Genomic DNA, 25744 nt, shown 5'->3' with positions numbered 1-25744 from the left:
TTATGAAACTTTTTATTAAAATTTTAACAGACATATATAAAATGTACATACTTATAGAATAGTATTGATGTTTCATTACAAAGATCAGACTATGTATAATGTCTAATCAGGGTAAACATATTTATCTTTTCAAGCATTTAATATTTATTTATAGTGAAAACACCCAAAATCTTATCTTCTAGTTTTTTATAATGAAATTTACAGTAAATTAACCTTATCTATATTCATTCCACTGTGTAGTAGAACTCCAGAACCTCTTTCTTTTATCTAGCCTATAATCTAGAACCTGTCAATCAGTCTTACTCAATTATAAATGATCATGCTTCTCTCTTTACTTTAGCCACAGGAAAATGAAAGCCAACTTTGCAGCCCAGAGGTGGGATTATATGATAGGCATTTCTATATGTAATCTGATACCTACAATACGCTAAGATCTACATACATTGTCCTATATAATTTCTATAAGAAGACTGAGAGAAATACACTATTATTTTTCACCTATTATAGACAAGAAAATTGAGATTTACATAAGGTAAATGAAAGTTGGAGGCATCATAACTATTAACCCCTAAGTATTTATATATATGCATATACTTTATAAGAAAAAATTATTTTCAAATTCAGGAGTTTAGTATGGATATATTATCTAAAATACAATTCATGTTAAAATCTTACCAATTGTCTAAACACTATCCTAAAAGAAAATAGACTAACATTCATACAGGACTGGTGTTGTGGTGTAGCAGGTTAAGCCACCACTTAAAATTCCAGCAGCCTATTTGGGTGCTGGTTCGAGTCCTGGCTGCTCCACTTCAATCCAGCCCCCTGCAAGTACATTTTCCTTGGGAAAGCAGCTGAGGACGGCCCAAGTGCTGGGCCCCTGTATCCTGTGGGAGGCCTGGAAGAAGCTCCTGGCCCAGCCCCATTGCAATCATTTGGGGAGTGAACCAGCAAATGAAAGACCTCTCTCTCTCTCTCTCTCTCTCTCTGCCTTTAAAATAAATAAAATAAATCTCTTTAAAAAGTACATGCAATATTAAAATATCATGATAGACTTTCAAAATAAAAACCGTTCCTCTAGAGATGAATACATTTAACTCTCAGAAAATAAAATCACTATTTAATCCTTGTTTTCTCATTTCTTTTTGGAATGGTGGAGTCTAATCACAGATTTATTACTGGGTCACTGGTGTAAACACTTATAGAGAAGAATAAATAAAGATGTTACTAAATTTTTTTTAGTTTAACTCAATGTCATATTTTTAAGAGATTACTACTGTAAGAAAAACATATAAATAAGATTTTAATGTTGACTAATTCTGTGTTAACTGTTTAAATGTAAATTCATACTGTTAACTTTAAATGCCTATGTGTTTCTTACTTACAATATTAGAATTTTCCTTTTACCTTCTCAAAATATTCCAAAATACCAAAAACTACAGGCCCATATACAAAAGATAACCAGAGATAGACCTACTCTTATTTCAAGCATACTCTGAAGTACTCAGTACACCACATGAAGACAGTATCAAAGAAAAGCAATTAATGGATTTGTCATTGAAGAGTGTTTTTTAATGGGACAAGACTTTAAAAATTAGAAAGTGTTAGCCCAGAGAGACAAGCGCTAAAAAAAGAGATAGCACCACCACTGCCTATGAAATGTTGATGTGCCTCATCCCCTGCAGGCAGAGAGAGGCAGTTATAAAGGGGATTCAAGGAAGAATTGCTTCAGGAATGAGCCATAAATGACAATCAAAGTTTAAAAATATAAATGCAAGTATAGTCAAAGGAGACCGAGATATGTTTATAAATTTTGAATTCAAAATTCATTATAGAGAAAGCCTGTATGAAAACAAATTAGAAATGTCTCATTTATAGCCCTAACCTGACAGCCTACAAAATATGTTTCAACTGAATGAGTCATTGACCTAACTCAATATGACATTTTTATATTGTCCATTTTTCATGTCTGAGTTCCTGCTGTAGCTTCCCTTAATATGGTGTCTGTGCCATCAAGAGTACCCACATCAGTTCATGCATTAATCCATACACAGCTAAAGCATTCACACATTTATAGAATATAAGTTTTAATATTTCAAACTCAAACAGAAGCCTTTAGGGCAAGGGAAAGTTGTATATATTACTTATTCACTAATGATCATAAAATAATGGATTTGAAATTGGTTTTGAAAGTATATATATCCTTTAAAAATGTGAGCCATTATAATATTATTCTCCATTTTTCATTTCTTTTCCTTTTTAGATATTTCTGGTACCTCTTAGTGTCAACTTAAATGATGGAACGTAGATTGTCCTTAGTGGTTTCCATTCTGCCTGACATCTTAATAAAAGTTCTTTAGAACAAAATAAAATTAAACAAACACAAACCTTATATATCATTTTCAGGTGTGGGTCAATTACATAGGAATTCCTTTATTACCACATCACTTTATGAAAGCAAACCCAAGCCAAAAAACTTAGATTTGTCTGTAATAACTATGCACGTTAATATTTCAACTCTGAATGTTACCACATTGCATACTGGGGATGAAAACTATTTAAAACATACATTTATAAGTCATGTTTTTGAACACCAGATAATCAGTATTTTCTGCAAATTTACAAAAGAATCTTTGGATCCAGATGACCTGGAAGATTGGCCTTTTTCAGTGAAAATTTGGCTTTTGCCTGTTGTCTCAAGGGAAGCCAATGGCACAACACAAGGCCTGCCACAGAAAAGATCTTGTTAAATGGTCAGTTAGGTCATAGTCAACGGGTGGAAATGTCTGAAAGGGTTTTAATTCTTTCTAAATGCAGGACAGCTTCTAACAAGCAGCAGTATATGCCCAGCTGCAGTTGTTCGGTTGACGATAGTTACCTGTCTGGGAACCATGTCAAAGATGCAAAGGGGTGTCCTTCTTCAGAGTCCGGTAGTCTCACAGAACCGGGAAGGGTAACTCAGCGAGTTGAATGCTGTTTCTGATGACAACTGCTTCTTTCTTAGACAGCGCAAAGATGAGCTGGAGCAGAGAATGTCTGCTCTCCAGGAGAGCCGGAGAGAGCTAATGGTCCAGTTGGAAGGCCTCATGAAGCTGCTAAAGGTCAGCCATTTCTACTAAGTTTCTTCAGTCTGTTGCTATGGCATGTGTCAGGTCTCTTATACAGAATGTGCCATTATTTTTCCAATTAATATACCTGATTTCCCCCAATGTGTTGTTTCAAACTCAGGTACAGAGCTGTTTGTTAGACCTGTGAGTCATTAGCAGTCAACTACAGATCTCATTTCTAATCCATTTCCTACAACCAGACTACTGAAGCCCTGCATGGGGAAATTTCTTCTCAGCTTATTCCCCATTCCTTTATGTCCTTGAAAGTAATAAAATGGAATTGTTTAAGAAATATCTTACATTTAATAGCTTTCAGCAACTTTGACTATAATTGAATAGAGGCTACTACCTAGTTTAGAAAATTAAAATATAGTTACTAGATAACATGGGCAAGTTTAGTTTTATTAAAGAAGTAACATGTTAATCTCAGTGGGATGTTTTAGCCATCTGTATAGCTTTAGTAGCAAGTCACACGACATCTGTAGGTCTCAAATGCAAACAGTAAGTGGGAATATCTGCTTACTCTTCTATAGGCAGAGTTTATTTAGGTATCTGCAGAAGTCCTCTGTGGAGTGCTATAATCTGATATTCTCATTTGAAGTGCCATTCTTCCTTTGATAAAGACTCATTCCTTCCTTCAGTATACACTGAATTTCTGTTCAAGTCAAAAAGTAGATGAATTGTGTCCACAGGCCAGCAGGAGTGTCAGAGCTGCGTAGTCACCTTGCCTGATGTAAAGAAGCAGGAACTAATATAGATTAGAATTGTGACACACCAAAGCCGGGAACTGAAGCTCCCAGGACTGCCTTCCTGTGAGGCAGCAGGTCCTGCTTTTCAGTTCAGGCGTCACTCACATCCCCAACACATGACAATTTGTTGTTTCTGTATTGTTGGTTCTTCCTTCCTCCCTCCCTTCCTCTTTATTTCTCCCTTCTTCTTTCCCTTTTTCATTTATTTCCCTAACAGAAATTATTTTTAATCACAGGCACTGCTCTTGTAACATTTCTTTTGTTTTCCTTTTTCATTCCTCAGTCAACTTTTTGTCATCAGTGTCCTCTTTAGCAATCTATATTAGGAATGCTTTATCTTTACTCCAAAAAACTTTATTAGTATATTAGACATGTGAAGTGTAGAATTCATGGTTTTTTTCCTACTTTTTGTGGTAAGACAGGATAAGATAATTAATAACCTGCTGCTGTTTCCGGCCTGTTGTCTTATTTGATGAAACAGAAAATTTCTTTCCTGCTTCTCTATACAATTGTACAAAATGAAGAGGTCTGAACCCATGTTATCCTTCATTGAATGGCAGGAAGCTTTGAGCACTGTACCTTGCTAGCGTTCCTATAGCTTCTGTCAACATAGTGATGAATAGGAGATTACTGACCATCAGACACCTAGACAGCAACCTGGCCCAAGTGAATACAACCCATTACCAGGATGTATAAACACCAGGCTAGAGAAACAGGTCATTCTGAGAGATGGTTGGACACATAGAGGAAAGAGATGTGTCTGTAGTCTTAAATCATAACAGACCTGAAACTGTAGTCACTGAAGTGGCAGAGGCCTGGATCTGCCTTTGAAGCCATGTTGATGTGTCTCCCATCTTGCATTTCTTCACACTGTATATACCTGCTTTTCCTGGAACCCTGGGTAATCTAACTATTATTGATTCGATCTTTCTGTAGGAAGAAGAACTGAAGCAGGGAGTAAGTTATGTCCCCTACTGCAGGTCTTAACTAACAGTGGAGGGGCCTGCCATCCTGCCGATTTTCTCATTGCTTTTGCCTCTAATGTATGTTCATGCTTCAGTTTGGAAAGAAAAAAAATCATACTAATTTGCTTCCTTTTCAATGTAGTGCTTGAATTGAGATTATGAAATTTAGCGTTTTTATAACTATCTCTACTGTGGGCATCAAAAGAGCTATTAAATCTTTTAGAAGAGAGAACAAACTGTAATTAATTGACAACTCTGTGGACCCCAAAATATATAAGTTTCAAAACAGTCTTATGGTTTTCAGGGCTGTTGACTAGACCCTTCTGTTAATATAAAGACACCACCACCATTTCAGCAGACTATGCTAACATCAGCAATATCTCAAAACCTGCAGCACACAGAAGCTCACCTCCACATCCTCTCATGCCGTGGGCATACAGAGCAGTTTCCATTTTACTGAAAAGGTGTAAAACCTCTTTTCATGTCCTCACATCATATAATTTTGAAGCCCTGTTCCCATTGCTCGCCAAAATGTTTTCAATCTTATGAGAGAAATATTGTCCCCAGTAATGGGCTTCATTTCTCATCTTTTTGATTCTTCCCCAAAGCAGAATCCCAACTGTTGGTTGCCAGTAGTCTAATGAATAGGAAGCTTTTAGCCTTTCTCCTATCGCCAAGAATTGTTCTGTTCTGGGAGTTCACAGGATCATGACATACATTTTTCTTTTTCTGGAAATAGAGGGCATTGTGACTTTCACCTTAGCCTAAACTGGAGCCCTACGTCTGACCCTGCGATCAGGTTCAGAAGCCAGCAGAGGGAGCAGCATACTCAAAAGGAAACATAATTATATAAAAGCAAAATAAAACAGTCATAATTTCCAGTGCATGTACCAAGTTGTGTATGACAATATATCCCACCCATTGGCATTATGAAGAAGTTTCACATTATTTCCATGGATCAGTTAAAACCACAGTCTGTCCAATTTCAACGTATCTTTTAATTCTCCTGTATGCTCTTTTCTATTACTCATTGTGTGTGTTTGTGTGTAACAAAGAATGTTTGCCAAATGCTGGACACATTTTTATCCTTCATTCCCATCGTCTGTTTAAAAAAAAAAAAAAGGAAAGTGTAAAATCTGTAATGTCAGACAATAAAGACAATGTATTACATTATTTTGTATTTTGTTAAAAAAAATTACTAAACTTAACTTTTAATGGAACACAGTCCCCCTGGGTGAGGGATTTGCAGCCTGTATAATTGCCCATGAATGCGTGCATAGGGGTATTGCTGTTGTACTCCCAACACACTTAGATCATGGTAGAGAAAAATGCCCTTTTCTTGCACTTCCCTTTGCAAAATGCCTCTTTTCTTTCCTGTCTCTTTCTTAGAGTGTGCATTTGAAAAAGGAAATAAGACTCAAGTATAACCTTCCTCCACCCAGTGGACAGAGGGGGCCATGGTCCTGTAGTTGGTCAGCCTTGCTTTAGCCATTTTCCTGAGGGAATCCCCTCCCTACCATTTCCCAGGCAGCACGTTCTTGAAAGGCTCTCATGGACCAGGAAGTTGATAACAATCGTACACTCGGGGCCAAACTATGGCAGTGCCTGTAACTCTGCATCATTGCCACCACCACCCCTTTCAGCTTCTCCACAAAGCCCCTGGGCAGCTTCTGCAACTTGGAGAGCTTGCCAGAAGGGGGCGCTGCAGCATAGTGCCAAGGGGTCATGGTCTGGACCCAAAGATGTCAGTAGTTATCTGGGGGGTAGGATAGTTTTCCCATCTTACTCATTGATTGGTTGTTACACTCCAGCTACTTTTCTGAAAGGGTCTGAGGCAGCTTACAACAAAAGATATAAAGACAGACTTCATAAAATTGAAATTTAAAAATCAAAAACTAAGGGAACTCAAATGTGAATATGTTAATCATAAGGGATAAGAGTGTGACTCTGAGCTTTCTGGCAAGGAGGCAAACAGAGAATATAATCAGTGGTTTTAGTGATATAAACATACCACTTCTCAGGAGACCAAAATTTCTGTGACAGAAAGCATAAAAAAATAGGCTCCACTCAGAGCTTCACAGTTGTACTGAATAATAAAGTGGAAAAATTGCAGTCATAGATGTCATGTGGCTCTTTCTAATACTGACCCTCAGTCAGAATGAAAAACAGAAGCCCATCAATACCAGCCCTACGGAAGCAACTCTACAAGGAAATAAGCAAATGTCATACAAGTATGTAGACTTCTCGTGTTATAACATGATCTAAGGAGAGAATTTAGAAGTTTTAGAGTGGCATCTGCTTCTAAATTCTGTTTTTATTTGTGAGCTTTCCCCTTTGGGGACATTCTCTTTGTAAAATCAAACTTTAAACACCCCCACACAACACATTGTGCTTGATTTAATAACCTCTACTTGCTTTTATCATAAGTCTGTGTGGTTCAATGTAGTGTTTTATTATGCTGGTATATATAATTCCTACTTATACTGTTTCTTGTTAGAGGTAATGCATGAATTTATTCCCCTTGAGGAGAGAACATGAATTTAAAAACAAATAGTGCCTGTAATATAATATGATGATTATGGTATCACAAGCAATAAATTTTTTTTTACAAAACTTGAATTGAAGTCATCCTACCCTCTTTCTTCTTTGTGTATCTTTAAGGTTTATTGAAGGAATCATAAAAAGAACACTCATAAAAAGTTTAATCATGAAGGCAGCTGGGGTGTAATTGTAGTGTTGATATGCTCCAGGGTTCCTGGTATATTTCCACTTCCAAATAGCATGCATACCAGTCTGAAACCTAGTATACTGACTTTGAGTTTTTAAAATAAGGTTTCAGTGATTATTATCTTTGCAAGATTACTAGAATTAGGCCTGAATTTCAGTGGTCCTGGCTCTTTACTTACAATGTGAAACCTTAAGTCAATTATTTCCAGATAATTTATCTCCAAGAGACTAAGACTTGCCTCAAAGGGTATTTTTTTTATGGATTCTAAAAAATAATGGGTGTGAAAGCACTTTGTAAAAATACTACATGAACTGCAGGGCAATTCTGGGTGGGTATACATATGTATATCATACACACAGTTTCTGAGGGCACTTCAGCAAGTTCATGAGAAAAGGAATTAATCATTAGTTTGGTGCAAAAGAGTTTTTAAAATCCATGCATATAAGAAGTCCTAAGAAAGTTCATGAAAGATGCATATTATGAAAAAACAACACATGGATTTGAAAAATTTTTTGCCCCACAACAAGCTATTTTAAAACCTATTTTTCCATGAACTTGTTGAAATACCCTGGTATGTGTAACTTTTCAAATTTGACCCATATTTTACACACCTGCACTCATGCATTGACTGACTGCCTCCTACTTGACTGTCTCCATTGAGAGAGAAAATTTGAAAAGAACTGTGCTCATATCTCTTGTAATTTTGTTCATTTTATTTGAAAGGCAGAGAGAGAAGCAGAGGCAGTTTCTTGATCTGCTGGTTCACCCCACAGATGCCTGCAAAAGTTGGGGCTGGGCCAGGCTGAAGTCAGGAGTGTAGAGCTCAATCCAGATCTCCCACATGTGGGGCAGGGACCCAAGAACTTGAGTTATCAACTGCTACCCCCCAGAATGTGTATTAGCAGGAAACGATAAGAAGCCAGGGAGGCAACACTCCAAACCAGCCCCTCTGTCCACTATGGGATGTGGGCGTCCTGAGCAGTAACTGAACCACTGTGCCAAATGCCCACCCATTGCAGTTGTTTGTGACAATAGACAACAGATTCATTATTTTAGAAAAAATGACAAACACAGTCCAATAATACATTTTTCTATTTCTGGTTAACATCTGATATGATCCTAGATATGAGGAGGTCCCAAAAGATCAATTTTGTCAGCCTGGATTTCATCTTCCTTTCTTTTCCATGTACATCCTCTCTGGTGCTTTTCCCTCAGACTAATGAACCAGTCAATAGTCAGGGAGGCAGGTAATTAGCCTCAAAGATACTCAGCGCCTAGCTGACAATCATCTCGTGTTCAAAAACATACACCTTATCTCACCTCTTTTTCTTTGTTAATTAGTAATTGATTAATTCTAAAGAAGTAAAACGTATTTCTCTCCTTCAAAAATCTTAGAGGATGACCCTCCAGTGCAGGGTAAAGTCCACAGTGGAGACCTTCAAACCTGGATCTTTCCCAGCCTCATCTCTTGCTACTCCCCACAGCGAACCCAGTGCTGCAGCCACCTGCCGGCCTCGCCAGCATCCCGCCACGCTCCCCTATGCTTCTAGCACCTTGCTCATTCTATTCTAAGGCCCAGGATTCCCTTCTGTCTGCCTGCTACTTCCTCCTTTCTGCCTGGAAATCTCCACTATTAAAATCCAAGTCATGCCCAAGCATGGAAATGACCATGAGTGTGATAATAGTACGTGGATAGTGGAAGAAGGCTACAAGAGGGCTGGATGTAGCTGAATGCAGCCTTGCTATGCCTTCCCAGCCTGCTGAGTACACCCAGGCCTGACTTCTCAGCCCAACCTGAGAAAGGGCTGCCTCATTGCTCTGTATTTCGCCAGGATAGCCTTGTTCAGCAATTAACATTTACTCCTTTTCTTGAAGCACTAAGAAATAAACCAAAATACTTTTTAGGGAAAAAAAATCAGAAAAGTTATGGATTATGTCAGACTTTTTAAAAAATTGATACAAAAGGTTGAATATACTCAGAGGATGGCGTGCAGAAATTAATTTTTCATTTATTCTCTAAGAAGAGATCTATTTTAAATTTGCCAAGTGTGATATATGTTTTCCTTCTTCCATAAATCAGCTCCCTCTTTGGGAATTTCAGATCTATATATTGATCTGCATGGACCACTGTCCCTTAAGTCTTTGCTCCATTAATCATTGAGTAATTTCCAGGAAAGGATGTCCACAGAGATTAGTCATTCCAGCTATTCTACAGTAGTTGGCAGACAGCCATGCTTCATGACCAGGATGGAGGCCACCTTTCTACATGGGCCACCACCTATGAAAATGAAGCTCATTTGCATCACCACTGATTTGCCCCAATACCAAGAGGCAGCTGCCCATTCTGAGTGTCCCTACAAGGACAGAACATAAAGGAAGATCAGAGAAGGTATTCCTCAAAGTAGGTGTTAGGAAGCTTCTGTGCATCAAACTGGACAGTGTTCTGGCAAAGAGAGAGGAGCCATAACCACCCAGGAGTCACCATCCTACCACCACAAGTCTAGGTAAAAGCTGGACATTACTGGGAGTTGCAAGTTGCCCAAAAAATACAACTGAATTTTTTCTTCAATGCAGAATCTTCCACCTAAATTCTTCACATGATCAGAATGCTTGGAATTACACCAACTAGAGATTCATTGAGAAGATGGTGGCTATTAACCATGTGCACATTGGTGTAATCCAGTCCATTGTTTTCCCTTAACACATAACACAATCAAGTATTTGTCTCTTAACACAACCACTACCAGAAGAGGAGGCAGACAGAAAGGAATAGGAAACGTTGGAGTTAGAGGCAGGGTGCTAATGTGAGAAAGCTGGGACTGGGAATGCCTCACGCACACAGTTAACAGGAGAGCCTAGTGCACTTGGAGAAGGAAAGAGGCTCACAGAGAGGAAGGTCAAAGGGCCAAATGCATGCCTCTCCTTACAAACGCTGACCAAAGGGGAAAAGCCCCATGAGCAGAGCTGGAGAGCCTTGGACAACAGGGCAAGCAGGGCTACAGTGCATGCAGTCCCAGGACAGCCATTAGAAACTTGAAATATAGCCATGGCCCCATATCTGATATCAATGGGTTCAGATTTGTACCTAATTCAGAATCCATTCAGGTTTTTGAAAGACAATACACTGCAGGTACCACATCCATTAGCATGATCCATTTGGGCCAAATCATTGTGAAATAGCACATGCTTGTCAGAGCTTTCCTGGTTTTGAAATTGTAGATAAGAAAGAAGACCTTGGGCCTGTACTTCTGTGCTGATAAAGCACCCAAAGATCCTCCCACCACACTGGGCACCCACACCTCTCCATCACTTAGTGACTGAAAGGCATTGCCTGATCCAGGAAGAGGCCCTAGGATGCTGCTCCAATATCACACGGAGTAGGTCTGTGCCCTCCTCCATTTCAACCTTCTGATTTCTAAACCTTTCTCCATTTAGTGGAGCATGGACAGAAGCACATGACTGGTCACAACACCCACAATCCTGAGAAGACACTATGGTACTATGGGGGCTGGGATCCATTCTATCTCTGAAACTCTCTAGTTTAGAGACCTTGGGGAACCCTATTATCCTCTCTGAGCCTCATCTTGTTAATCTATGAAATGGGAATAATGCCCCATATAGTTGTTAGGAAGACTAAGTATTTGAGATTAAAATGCTCCATAGACTACAGATTGCCATTCAAATATAAATAGATTTCTCCCCTACCACTTTATTAGGTAAATGAAACAGAACTATGTACAAGTGCCTTATACACAGCAAAGAACATCCAAAACTGAAGCTGTATGATTATGAGCCTTCCACCATGGAAGGGGATCTGCTTTCCCAGGCTGTGTAGCCAGCAGGAGCCTAAAACTACCCTGTGCCACTTCCTGTCTCTAATCTCCTCTCCGTGCTGTGACTGGTCCCCTGGTAAAGAAGACAGACAAGAAAGGTCCAGGATCCCTCTGAGGGCCGCGCCTTGATAAGATGCTCAGGGGTTTGCCAGGGATAGGCAGCCCTCGGGGTGCCTGACCAGTATCTTCTTCCTTTGAGTGATCCTCCTCCACCAGACACAGACCACCAATAGCCCAGGATTCTCAGAGCACTAGGCTCAGCCTCCAGCCCGGCCAGTCTGGCTCCAACCACCTCTCAGGGCACTGGGATACAAACCGCACAGGGAGAACTATGATGCCTGCTTCCTAGGCTCACAGACAGAAATCAGTGAGAAGGTACATGAAGCACTCCCCCCAACTCCTGCCCGGAACATTCTAGAGTACAACTCGAAGGTGAAGCACTCTATTCTTGGTGTGGGAAACAGTTGGGGGCGTGGGGAGGGATGCAGCATTAGCTCAGAAGCAGAAGTTCTCAAGGTAAAGGGGCTGAGCTGCCAATGCCTGCTGGGGAGAAGCAGAGCCATCCCTGAGCAGGCCGAGCCAAGCAGGCTGCAGAGCGTCGCTCCTGGGCAAAGTGCTCTTCCTTGGCCTGGACAGACCATTACAAGGTACTGAAAGAATGGAATCTTCAGCCCACTGGGCGCCACATGGGTTATTTTCTGTGCTCTGCTCTCGTTTGCTTCATTTTTAATTCTAGATCTTTCTCATTTTGTAGATTTTGACAATTATGTGTGATTCTGAGCCCTGGAGAGCTAACAGCATGGCATTTTATAGGATTGATGTGTGTTTTAACTGCAAGCAGCTAAACCCAAAGCAACAATCTAGATTGACTATTCCAGAGCTTTGCTCTGTGCTGCATGGGTAGGCATTGGAATAGGTTGGCAATGAACCTCTAGGCCTTGCTGTGGAAGAGTTCTCACTCTAGCTGGGCAGACCCAGCAGACTGGAATGGAATCGATGTGAGCCCTTACTGTGCCGTGTATGCATTTGAGGGTCTCCTTGAATTTTCTTATGCATGTGTGACTGATTTCCTTTGTCAACTAATTATTAAAATAGGTAGACTATTTCCAAAAAAACTGAATTATAGAAACAAAACCTGCATTATAGAAAACAAAACAAAACGTAAGGTGTGGCAGTCTCAGAATGGTTTCATACCAAAGACTGTCCTGCAGGGACAAGTGGCTTTTAGTTGGTTTCTACTTCTCTCTTTCCTTATTTCAAAACCCAACTCTTCCTACGGTCCTGCTAGAATACTGTCTTTTCGTAGATGCAGAGAAAGACATTTCCTGCAGGAAGCAGTAGCCCAAGATTTAAAATGAATTTTTATTTTTACTCTTCTCCATCAGAATCTCTGACTCACAGAGTAATTTGACAAAGTCAGCTTATACTATACAACAGGAATTAAGCCACTTCCACCTCATTGGATTTTTTTTTTTTTTTTTGACAGGCAGAGTGGACAGTGAGAGAGAGAGACAGAGAGAAATGAGAGAGAGAGAGACAGAGAGAAAGGTCTTCCTTTGCCGTTGGTTCACCCTCCAATGGCTGCCGCGGCCGGCACGCTGCAACCAGCACACCGCGCCGATCCGATGGCAGGAGCCAGGTACTTCTCCTGGTCTCCCATGGGGTGCAGGGCCCAAGCACTTGGGCCATCCTCCACTGCACTCCCTGGCCACAGCAGAGAGCTGGCCTGGAAGAGGGGCAACTGGGACAGAATCCGGTGCCCCAACCGGGACTAGAACACGGTGTGCCAGTGCCGCAAGGTGGAGGATTAGCCTAGTGAGCCGCGGCGCCGGCCGCTCATTGGATTCTTAATTTGGAACTTGACATTCATAATGTTGTGTGCCATGATTTAAACTGTGAATTAGCCTCTAAAGATGATGCCAGGACACACAGATAGAAAAATCCAGGGAGTATATAAACCACATCCATCTCAAGTCACCGCCTAGTTTGAATTTAAAACTTTCTCCTTGATGTCTTTATTCTTCAAATTTCTTTCCAGGAGAAAATACACACCTTGTAATTATCCCTGTTTAACCATTATATTCATTATATGGGCACACATCTCATGTATTATAGAGCAGTGCTATACTAATATGCCTAGCTTTCAACATTTAACCCAAACTTCCGATTCTATATAATAAGGTCCTAAATTATCTCCACCTAAACTGGGGTTTAGGCTTGCCACCTCAATTACGTCGGATTTCCTTCAGCTTTGAGAGTTCACCATCACAGTTTTTAACATGTGACCAGAGGAGACATGGGGAATGACATAGGGCCGTTTTCTTGGGAAAACAAATTAACAACTTGCGTTGTCTCTTCAGACCCAGGGAGCAAGCTCTCCTCGCTCCTCCCCCAGCCACACCATCAGCAGGCCCATCCCCATGCCAATCCGGTCGGCCTCCGCCTGCTCCACCCCGACCCACACGCCTCAGGACTCCCTCACGGGGGTAGGGGGCGATGTACAAGAGGCGTTTGCACAAAGTAAGTGGCTTTGTTCTTTCTTATGGTCTGCTTTGACGTAGCGAATGAGTGGCCGAGATCTGTGGAGTAGGAAGAGCCTTGGGAGCCGTACGCGGTTACTCTGGGCTACCCCATGGCCATTTTAGGAACACCCCACGCCTCTGTTCACGCCGGCATTTGGCCGCCTTTGGGCTTCTGTCACCTGCCCTGTTATTTTTAGTCAGTGGTTGCTCATCAAGGGATGGGAAAATCTTTTAACCGATATCTCAGGAAGCTTTATAAATATAACCCATTTCAAAATTCTGAACAATGGTTATTCCTGCTATCATCTTTACATTAAAGAAAATTCAACACTGAAAATAAATAATCCCAGCTCTTTAGCTCTGAGATAACCAAGAAGGACATTTGGTCATTTTTTATTATTTCTTAAAATGTTAACACATTTACAAATTGTACATATCTATAGAATAAGTAATGTTTTGATATGTGTATAACATTGTGTAATCTCCAGTCAGTGTAAATGTATCTGTCTCTTCAAATATTTACCATTTCTTTATGGTAAAAATATCCATAATCCTATCTTCTAGTTATTCTTTTTAAATAAAGAAATATAATACATATTAACATTATCTGTAGTCACCTAGTTGTATAATAGAGCTCCAGAACTTTTTATTCCCATCTACCTGTTTCAGGTCCCCTGTTCAGATGGCCTCAAGAGTTGAATCACTGCCTCTGTGATATGGGGCTATAAGGTTAGGCCTCCACCATTAGCAGAGGAGTGCAAAGTGGGATGGAGATGCCAACCTGCCTTCTCCCACGCGATGCTTCTTCCATTTATACACTGCCCTGAGGGGGTGTCCTGAGGAAAATGACTTAAAATTTTTCTTACCATCACTTTTTAAATTATGGACAGTAAAAAAATTATTCCCCTCACAGATACTCTCAGTCTGATGAACCACGTTCCTAGAAGTCACAGTCCTTCCCGAGTTTTTGCTTATACAAAGAGACATGTTTAAAATTGTGTTTACAGGTTCATACTCTTCTTTCTATACAAACAAGATCATGCATTGCACCTCAGGCTGTAGAGTGTGTTTTCTTCAAATTGGCAATATATTGTGAGCATTCTTCCAGGAACTCGCATATAAATCTAAGGAAAAAAAAGACATATGTGACTCCAAGTTGTAAAGCAAAGAGAAGCATAGAAAAAAGTCAAGACAAAAAAAAACAAAAACAAAAACCTGAGGACAACTTTTCCAGCTCAGATGCAATCATGTTTCATAGTTTGTCACACATGAACATGTGAAAACCAGTAAGAAAGTAATGAACCGTGAGAAGAAATATGCATTTCTGGGGTCGGTGCCGTGGCGCACTAGGTTAATCCTCCGCCTGCAGCACCGGCATCCCATATGGGCGCTGGTTCTAGTCCCAGTTGCCCCTCTTCCAGTCCAGCTCTCTCCTATGGCCTGGGAAAGCAGTAGAAGATGGACCAAGTCCTTGGGCCTCTGTACCCACATAGGAGACCGGGAAGAATCTCCTGGCTCCTGGCTTCAGATCAGTGTAGCTCCAGCCATTGCGGCCATTTGGGGAGTAAACCAACAGAAGAAGACCTTTCCCTCTGTCTCTCCCTCTCACTGTCTGTAACTCTACCTGTCAAATAAATAAATAAAAACCTTAAAAAAATATGTATTTCCAATAAAGATATGAAAGATGGTCAACCTCTCAGAGAATTGTAGAAATACACATTTTAATAAATATCACCTTTCACCTGGCAGATTTTTTAAAAATTTTTTTAACATTCATAATCCAAGGATAGCAAGAGTGTGAAGAAACATTCTCTCTTTTTTTTTTTTTTAAGGTTTCTTTATTTATTTGAAAAGCACAGTTACAGAGAGGCGGAGGGAAGGTGATCTTCCATCTGCTGATTCACTCCCCAAATGGCTACAATGCCTGGAGCTGGGCCAATCTGAAACCAAGAATCCAGAGCTTTTTCCAGGTCTCCCATGTAGGTGCAGAGGCACAAGCATCTGGGCCATCTTCTACTGCTTTCCCAGGCCATAGCAGAAAGCTGGATCAAGAGTGGAGCAGCCAGGGCTCAAATCTGCACCCACTGGGATGCTGGCACTGCAGGTAGCGGCTTTACCCACTACACCACAGCGCAGGCTCCCACAGACACTCTTATCTCTTATCCAAAGAAATATTTTAAAGAAATCTACAGTTTTGTAAATCAGTTTGTGCTTTCTAATATGACAAATGGCTTTACCTAACTACTTTGATTTCTTAAACTCTAAGTGTATTTATATTTTACTTATCACTTTCTGAGACATGACAGAATGAAATATGGCCTATAGGCAACCTCTAGTTCACAAATTGTTCATACTAAACCCATTTATTCGTTAGGCAGATATCTGGAATCTTGAACCTTTTTTCCAAACTGTTCCAACTCTACCTTGTCTCATACCCAAGCCAGCCCACAAATATTCATCTAATCCTTATGGTGCCTAAAACTAATAATAATCCTTATTTTACCATGAGCTAATTCTCAGCATAGTCTTAAGTTCCAAGGCAGGGCACATGACAAGCATCTGCCTGTGTCTTGGCAGCAAGAGCAAGAATCCTCACCTCTTCCCCACACTCTGGGAGCGTTTAGTGCATACATTTCCCATTCCCAAGAGGCACCTATGCAGGTAGGGAGAGCTCCAGAGCCCTGACGGGAGGCAGAGACTCTGCAGATCCCACTTGCTCAGCCACCAGGAGAAGGCTACCATGACCACAGCAGCTGGGGAGGCGCAATTCTCCCAGCTAAAGAAGACTTCTCACCTGTGTGGATGATTCTTTCAAAGGTGACCACATATGCTGGTCTACCTGGGACCATCCCAGTCTATGCCAGGTCACCCAGTCTTACTAATGGCTCCTTTTCACTTTCAAAATTGCCCCAATTTGGACAGTAAATTACACAAACATCAACCCTTAGCCATGTCATTATCAATGCAAAGGATTAGCAAACAACATGAAAATTTGTGGAAAAGGAGAAGCCTTGTTTTTTTAATTATTATTTTTTCTTCACTGAAGGTTCAAGAAGAAATTTGAGGAATGACTTGCTAGTAGCAGCAGATTCCATCACTAACACCATGTCCTCTCTCGTGAAGGAGCTGAATTCTGGTGAGTCTCTTGTCCCCTCTGTCCACTGTGGAGAGATCCAGAGGTGCTAAGGGCCTCTCTTGCCAGTATGCTCATTGTCAAATAGTAAAATATTTTTTAAAGATCTATGTAGATACTTATTAGTATATTCATATTTTAGTAATGCTCATATTCTGCTTATTACAAACATTATTAATATATGCCCAATGTAGAAGGTTTGGAAAAGGCAGACAAAATAAAGAAAAGTATTAAAATTTACTTATAATTTTAAAATCCTAAGACAGCCATTAAAATATATGGTGACCCAAAGTAGCATGTTGCTAAAGTTTTTGATAGGGTCATATGTTTTATTTACCTATTTGGACTCCATTAATTTGTAATGCATGATTATTGTAATGAGGCTAAACAGAAATGTACCTTTGTAATATCTCCAAAGAAAGATTTGCCCAGCAAATAAACAGCAAAAACCTTGGGAGACTCTTTAAACTCCTAAAACTACACAGAGGTTTTAAAACTTCAGCAGAACGAAAATGCAAAATATCTTACCAGTTACTAAGACTCTCCATCTAAAAGCAAACCTAGTAAGGCATTTATCTAGCAGGACTGTGGTCTTACTGTTGAGATTACAATTACTGTAAGAAATGAAACAAGCATTAAAAGAAGTCTGGGCCTGGCTTTAGCTCAGCGGTTCCTTCATCTACTCATCTACTGAAAAAAAAAAAAAAAATTCTGGACTTAAATGTCTCAAAGCCTTTCTAATAAGAATTAAAGTAATTAAAAACCATTTGATGCTATTTGGATTAGGATTACCAAATAAGATAAAATGGCAGTAGTTCTATATCATGAATAATGACACATACCTATCCACTGCCATAACAAATGCTGTGGAAGCCTCAAATACTGCCAGTTTATGCTTTTGTACTATTAAGTGACTATAACCTTTTTGGGCTTATAGTTCCTAACCACCAATTACTAACACACAGAAATTCCTCATTTTTAGGATCAAAAAGAAAATTCTTTATACCAAATGATTTTTATGTTACTCATATCTGTATTGATTCTCATTTTGAAATTAATAAACAATTTACTTAAGTGTGGTAACTGGCTAATATTTTATATGGGACAGATGCATCCATGTTAAGCGAGCCCTTTGCAGGTTATTAAAAGATCTAACAAGCCAATCTTTATTTCTTTGTGCCTACCAGAGGTGGGGAGTGAAACGGAGAGTAATGTGGATTCTGAATTTACCCGCACCCAGTTTGAGGATCTGGTTCCATCACCAACCTCTGAAAAGGCTTTTCTAGCGCAGATCCAAGCCCGAAAGCCCGGGTACATTCACAGTGGAGCCACCACAAGCACCGTGCGCAGCGACATGTGAGTGCCTTCCCCGGCAGCATTTCCTCCGAGCAGAGCAGTCTGCTGAGCTACAGGCAGCAGCCAGGAAGTAAGAACACGGTCGTTCCATTCTGTGTTGGAAAGGGATAATGCGGTTCCCTTTGCTGCCCAAAGAGCTAAGAAGGGCACAGCATTTAGATTTAGCAAGATGACTTAAATTGCCCTGAGGATTAATAACCGCAACTAACCAGTGCTTATTAAAAGCCCAGCTCACCAAAGGCATTGCACTAGTTCTATACAAAATAGAGATGTTCCTAACTTACGATGGAGTGACAGCCTGATGAGCTCATCATAAATTAAAAATATCACAAGTCGAAAATGCATGTGATACGTAGGATATACCCAGCGTACCAAACCTCCTAGCTTAGCAGCACAGCACACCATAGTGTCGCTTATTTCCTCTGTGCTTACAGATGCTGCTTAGCATCAGAAAGAAGGATTGGGGTGGGAATGGAGGAGGGGGGTTGTAGGAGCGGGACAGCATTGTGACATAGCAGGTAAAGCCAGCACCTGCAATGTCCACATCCCATATGGGTGCTGGTTCATGTCCTAGCTGCTCTACTTCCAAACCAACTCCCTGCTAATGGCCTGGGAAAAGCAGCAAAAGATGGCCAAAGTGTTTAGGCCCCTGCCGCCACCCACAGGAGAGACCCAGATGAAGCTCCTGACTTTTGGATTTAGCCTGGCCTAACCCTGGCCATTGTGGCCAATGGGGAGTCAACCAGTGGATGGAAGTTTCTCTCTCTCTCTCTCTCTCTCTCTGCTTCCCCCCCGCCTCTGACTTTCAAATAAATAAATAAGACTTAAAAAAAAAATGAAAAGAGAGTTGGACCTCATATTTATACCCTGGGAAAAGACCAAAATTAAAAATACAGTTTCTACTGAATGTTGCTTTCACCCCATCATGAAGTCAAACAATTTTAAATTGCGACATCATAAATTGGGAACCATCAGTAATATTAAAAAACTGTTCTTGTCCTTTTGGACTTAGACTAGTGCAGGAGGTGCCTCCTCCTCCCTTCTCACTGCAGGGCCCTGAGATGCTGGAGGGACTGTCTTCAGAATGGATCTAAACACATCATGCAAACATCAGAATTCAAGCAAGTAAATGTATAAAACTTCTTTGTAAAGAAATCAATTTGGTTGCCTTCTAGAATATATATAAAGCTGACCCTTGGCCAGCACCGCAGCTCACTAGGCTAATCCTCCGCCTGCGGTGCCGGCACACCGGGTTCTAGTCCCGGTTGGGGAGCCGGATTCTGTCCCGGTTGCCCCTCTTCCTGTCCAGCTCTCTGCTATGGGCCGGGAGTGCAGTGGAGGATGGCCCAAGTGCTTGGGCCCTGCACCTGCATGGGAGACCAGGAGAAACACCTGGCTCCTGGTTTCAGATCAGTGTGATGCGCCGGCCGCAGCGGCCATTGGAGGGTGAACCAATGGTAAAGGAAGACCTTTCTCTCTGTCTCTCTCTCTCTTACTGTCCACTCTGCCTGTGGAAAAAAAAAAAAAAGCTGACCCTTGGAAGACCATTCTACAAGGTTTGAAGGTTTCTACCCATTTAGGCATTCATGGCTGGACAGAAGCCAGCAGAATCAGTGACATCCCCACTAGACTTTCTATGACCCTGGGTCAGCTCAGAGTAGCCAGCGAAGCAAATCAACACTAAGAAATAGGCAGAGACACGACAGAAGTTGCAGAGTCCAGCTTGGAAATGAAAAGAAGAAAATGAGGGGGGAAGTGGGCCATTGGAAGAACGAGGCTCAAGGAGGTAGAGAACCATGAGCAAAAGCTGACCCGAGGCCTGGGAAACGGAGTGGCTGAACACTAAAGAAACTTGAGAAGAGTGGTATTGCTTAATGTGAAAAGTGCTTTAGACTAGTTGACGAAAATATCCTGGCTGTTGTAAAGACCCAAAGAAGAAACTAACCAGAGGCCTTTCTGGTGTCTTGGCTCTCAATCCAAGACCAGGAATGATGGAAAATTATCAAGAGAGGTGATTTGAAAGCCAGCTGTGAAGCAGCAGAACCTAACAGCAAAACAAAACTGTTAGAACGTAACTGAAATTGGCAGGAGGCTGCTGCTTCTAATTTTAGTGCACTTGCTTGTCCTTTGCTCTATAATTTAGAATTGTTCGACTTGTTTGTTACACAAATGGTGAATTAGTTGTTGCCTGTTTTATCTAGTCAACACAAATTTGTTTGACTTTTTTATTATTAATCGTTTACATGGTGGTCACCTAAAACATTCTCATCCCAATCCTAAAATCCAACCCTATTAAAGCCACTGCAATCTACTGTCCCTGTTATGCTGGGTTAGCAGCCCCAGCTACCAACACGTGACTCAGGAGTTGGGAGGAAAAGTTCACAGAGGCTTCATGGACCTATTTAGACTAGTCCCAAACTTCCAAAAATAACAAGAACATGCTGTATAGCTATAAATAAATTTGAACAATGACATACAAGTTCCAACCCAGAAACTTTCCCTTGACCATTCTTTTCAGTTGTATGTGTCCTGTCTAAGCATGCACTGTTTTACCCTGAGAATATTTTAACCATACGATGATATACCTGGTGAATTTATATGTAGCCCCATGAACCACTTCTCATATTAAAAGATGAGTAGATGGAGAAAGAGTCCCACATTAGTGGTAAGTTTATTCTTATCTGCTTATTTTACAGCAGAATTAGATAACCTAAATGGATTTTTCAGATATTCAGCTTGTATAACTGTTTAAGGCTAAGAGTTAGGGTTTAGAGTATTCCCCTTCTGGCATTGATTGGCTGACATTCTGAGGCTTGATTCTACCATTAAAAAAAATAGAGTGTATGTCTTTAAGCTTTATTTCACTAGAGGGCTCACTCCTCTTATAGAAATTGTTCTTGGGCTTCATCTAAAAAAAGTTGTTTTTAAAGCCCTCAGATTGAGAAAACTTTATATTCTCCCACCAAAAACACATACACACACACACACACACACACACACACACGTTTGCCATTTTAAAAATTATAAAACCTTTTAAAGGACCAGCTCATTCCTGTAACCAAGAGCCAGAAATGTCTGGCCTACATAATCATTTGGTCTGGCCCCGCCAAGGCAACCACAGGGAGGACTTGAAATCCAGTAAATCTATAGCAGGCTAATTTTTCCTTTTTTTTTTTTTTTTTTTTTTTTTTTTTTTTTTTGACAGGCAGAGTTAGACAGTGAGAGAGAGAAACAGAGAGAAAGGTCTTCCTTCTGTTGGATCACTCCCCAAATGGTTGCTACAGCCGGCGTGCTGCGCCGATCCGAAACCAGGAGCCAGGTGCTTTCCTGGTCTCCTATGTGGGTGCAGGGCCCAAGCACTTGGGCCATTCTCCACTGCCTTCCCGTGCCACAGCAGAGAGCTGGACTGGAAGAGGAGCAACTGGGACAGAATCCAGTGCCCCGACTGGGACTAGAACCCAGTGTGCCGGAGCCGCAGGTGGAGGATTAGCCTAGTGAGCCGCAGCACCGGCCCATAGCAGGCTAATTTTTAAGCTGATCATTTATAAATGATGTTGTAAATATCCAAATTGCTCTTGGCAGCAAATGGTTCCCCACCCCTGCTGGTGTAAACTCTAGAAACACCAGCAATAACCAGATTGCCATGGAAAAATTGTGCATGATAATGTCTTGATCATATGTTTTCTCCAAACTGCCAATGTTTGTAAAGTTTTCCTTTTTTTGTAAAAGAGGACATGAACATGAATTGGGAGGTGTAAGGGAAGTAAACATACCAACAAAGCTGCAGTCAATGTATGGATTCCCCTCAGGTTTCTTTTTTAAGATTCGCTCCAAAATGCCACCTGTGCTGTATTGCCAGGGTCACAGAAGACGGGGACTCCTACGTGCGGCCTGAGGATGAGAACTATGACAGTGACTCTGTCCGGCAGCTGGAGAACGAACTGAAGATGGAAGAATACCTGAAACAGAAGCTGCAGGATGAGGCCTACCAGGTACTGGGGCTCCGAGCCCACTCCACCCCGCCGCTCAGCCCCAGCCCCTTGTAGCTGGTCTTATACTCAGAAAATCTGTGCCTTCTCCTTCCTTCCAACTCCCCATCCCCACCCCTTCTGGAATATTCTGACCGCAGTCAGTCCATGTATGGACTAGGCAAAAATTTTGAATGCTTTTTGGAGTGGTCACTCACCATGTACTCATAAATTCTAGTCTGGAAAATAGAAAGGGGCCTTATTAGGTCAGCAGAAACCTAGTGACTAATGGTCCATATTTCCTCCAGGATCCAAAGGAAAGATGCTTGGTTTTTTTTTTCATAAATTAAAAAAAGATAAAAATAATAAGGATACAAAGAATAGGGCACAAGGAAATTGAATAGGCATAAACACACCTACCTCTTCCCTTGAATTATTCATTCTCAGCCTCCCTCACTGCCCACCTCATGCCAAATATAAGTAAGGAATAAAGTGACAAACGCCAGTGTTGGGGAACTGTAGGTCTGTGCTCAGCAAAGTATGGATGGACGATTTTCAGATGTACTAGAGTATATTAACCCATTTGGGAATTCTCAGAATACATGACTTGCAAATGGGAATAAATAACTGGTAACTCATCCTAAAGGTGATGCGTTTTCCCCATGGAGATCATTCTGCTCCCTTGTTTGTCTTTCTGTTTTCACTCCCTTTCATCAGCAGGTGTTTGGTTGGGTTCTGGGAGCTCGAGATGTTTGCTGGTTGAGACCTGCTGTTCGCCAGCTCCAGCAGGTCATTTTTTTTCCATCAGACTTTCTGTACGATGGCCATGCAAGCTTTCTACACATTCTTAGGTCAGCAGTGGCCCTCTCTTACTCTGTTAATGAAGGAAAGAGAAGTAGCAAGAATCAGCTGTCTCCTGCTTCTTTTATGTTTATAAACTAAGCCTTGAAATATTTTCCCAAGAATATTCAAGAGGGAAACACAAGGCCACATACTCCACCTCAACAATATCAAACAAAAGGGTTTCCTCTTGGAATGTTCCATTAGCCTTTCAGTTTAATAACCACAACTAAATCATCTAAAACCACGGGTCTAGTCATACAAAAAAGAGGGGAGGGTGACTATACTCAGAAAGAGCCATGCTCCCACTTTTCATAAACAGTCACCTGATTGCAAACCCAAAGGGAGCACTCTTTATTTGCAACTTCTATGGCTTGCCCACAGAAGGAAACCAGCCTGGAATGAAGCTGCCAGGGCATCGCTGGGAAGAAACTCCGAGGGGTGGCAACCTACAAGGATCTCTTATGGTTCTGCTGCATGGAGGGATAGACATGTAGCTAAATAACCATTGTTCCAGTTCATGCTGTTATAGAAACCCTATTAGACCTCCCTCTTTGAGCTCATATCAGTTCCACATTTTAGTGACAGTAGCAACTGAAGTACTAGAAATTCATTTTAAGACCAGCAATCTTCTACATTCCATTTAAAATATTAGATTTTTATTCATTTTTATAAATTAGGAATTTAACCTTTTGTGAGTAAATTGAAGGGAAATTCTATCAACAACTTAGGGTCCAATTGAGTTTGCCAACTGTGGTAGATCTTAAACTCCTCCTCTTCTTTCTTTCCTGTAGCCAGTGACTTTAATGGAAAAGGCAGGGTAAGGGCTGGGAGAACATAATGGGCCTGTGTGTCCCCACTCAAGATACATGCCCTCAAGAACACGCAGGTGGTTTTCCTTGAATGATCTGTGAACTTATGGTTATTGTGTGGATCAAAATACTGCTTTCATTCATTGTCGTGTCTGTCTGTCTGTCTCTCTCTCCCTCTCCTTTCCTGTCTGCCTTTGTGCATGGCTTCCAGCCAAATAATTCACCAGCTTGACTGCATCACCAACTTGACATATCACCTCTCTTGTTTGTGTCCTTTGTCACCCACAGGTCAGCTTGCAAGGTTGAATGCAATATCCTTTTATCACTCTCCTCTCAAGTAAGTACTCTCTTATTTAGAAGGAAACATGGACACTGTACACTGAATTCTGATAACTTGTAACCCAAACTCACAATCACTTTCTCTTAGGTGTTTCCTTCTGTGTGATAAAATACCTTCCTTCCCTGCTCATATCAAAGAATCATCTCAGCTCATGGAGCATTTCCTTATAATTCATTGGAGAGTTGCCAGACATCCATGGGACTTGACTTTTGACCCTATTAATTAGGGAATTTAACACAAAAATTCTATAATGCCAGAGATACCCCAGAAATGCTCTGTGGCCACATCACCAACCCAGAGTGGATTCAGAGTTTGTAGCTTCTCTAGAGCTTGAGAAGACCAGAGCAAGCTTGCTTAGCACCTCTCAGGATGGATCACTCCATATGCACGCTGTACTTAGAAAAGATCCACAGGATGTACCTTAGCAAGTGAAAGCAAAACCATGTGTTACTAAAGAAAATGAATCAAAACAGAAGAAATAGTCTTGAGCCTTATATTTTTCTAATAGCTGATCTAAATCCATTGTGGAATTGTACAGTATATAAATTATTTTAAAATGTCATTTATGACTTGTGATCCCACCCCAAGGATCTACCTAGATACCTGGAAAGTACTCACAATTTTTTAATATAAAGCGAATACCACTGGAAGATCATTTAAGTGCAGTGGTCTAAAGCTTACACTCTGAACTCTAATAGACCTGACTTCAAATACAGATTGCAAAAAATCCTAGCAACATAATTTTGGACAAATTATTAAACCTATATTAGCTTTAGTTTTCTCTGTGGAGCACATAATACCTTCTTCATAGAGGAATTGTACTCTCTGAAATGTAGCTTTAGAGAGCTGTAATTTATGACGAACCTACACATATGTGCCTGCCACTATGCCCAGTGCTTTACAACCAGTTCAATACCTTGGAGCTGCTATGGTGTTGTCTAAGTATATGAGAACCACCGCGACTCAGAATGGGCTTGGTCTCTCTACTGCTATAAATAAGACTACTTCTCAGCAATGTGCAATGATTTGAAACACCTCAGGCTACCTCCTCTTATAGTCTGGCTCCAGCAAATAGCCATTTAGCCATCCCCCATCAGAGTACAAAGCCAATACATGCCTACAGTAATGTGGCTGCCTGCCTGGCTCAGGGACCTGTATCTACTTTGGTCACATTGTCTTTCCCAACCAAAGAATTCCATAATTCTGTAGTGCAGTTGATAATAAACTCAATGAGTCCTGGTGCTACTTTCAAAAGACTATATTTATATTTATATTTATATTTATATTTTTAAATGATGTCCCAGTACTTCCAAAAGTACCCTTTAGGGAATGGGGGAAATTGAATTAAAGCTAAATTTGTTTTGGTACCAAAAAAATTGAAATATATGCCT

At 40.9% G+C, this 25744-nt stretch overlaps 1 protein-coding gene across 46 annotated transcripts in view; it reads left to right on the top strand.

Annotated features, from left to right (window-relative positions):
• The window catches only part of DTNA (dystrobrevin alpha), a 432447-nt gene that overhangs the window by 401018 nt on the left and 5685 nt on the right, over nucleotides 1-25744 (top strand). For 18 of the 46 annotated variants that reach the window (XM_070050313.1, XM_070050308.1, XM_051851996.2 and 15 more), the window contains 6 exons: nucleotides 3005-3101; nucleotides 4793-4813; nucleotides 13743-13902; nucleotides 16951-17040; nucleotides 18225-18393; nucleotides 22253-22385. In XM_070050313.1, the coding sequence (XP_069906414.1) occupies nucleotides 3005-3101; nucleotides 4793-4813; nucleotides 13743-13902; nucleotides 16951-17040; nucleotides 18225-18393; nucleotides 22253-22385 (670 nt within the window). Of the gene's footprint in view, nucleotides 1-3004; nucleotides 3102-4792; nucleotides 4814-13742; nucleotides 13903-16950; nucleotides 17041-18224; nucleotides 18394-22252; nucleotides 22386-24301; nucleotides 24351-25744 lie in introns of all 46 variants that reach the window. The other 28 variants (XM_070050325.1, XM_070050324.1, XM_070050320.1 and 25 more) reach the window with 3 other exon arrangements.

Source organism: Oryctolagus cuniculus, chromosome 10 (genome assembly GCF_964237555.1).
Source record: "Oryctolagus cuniculus chromosome 10, mOryCun1.1, whole genome shotgun sequence".
NCBI lineage: Eukaryota > Metazoa > Chordata > Mammalia > Lagomorpha > Leporidae > Oryctolagus > Oryctolagus cuniculus.
Note: the sequence above shows the minus strand (reverse complement) of the source record. Positions and strands in the feature narration are given on the sequence as shown.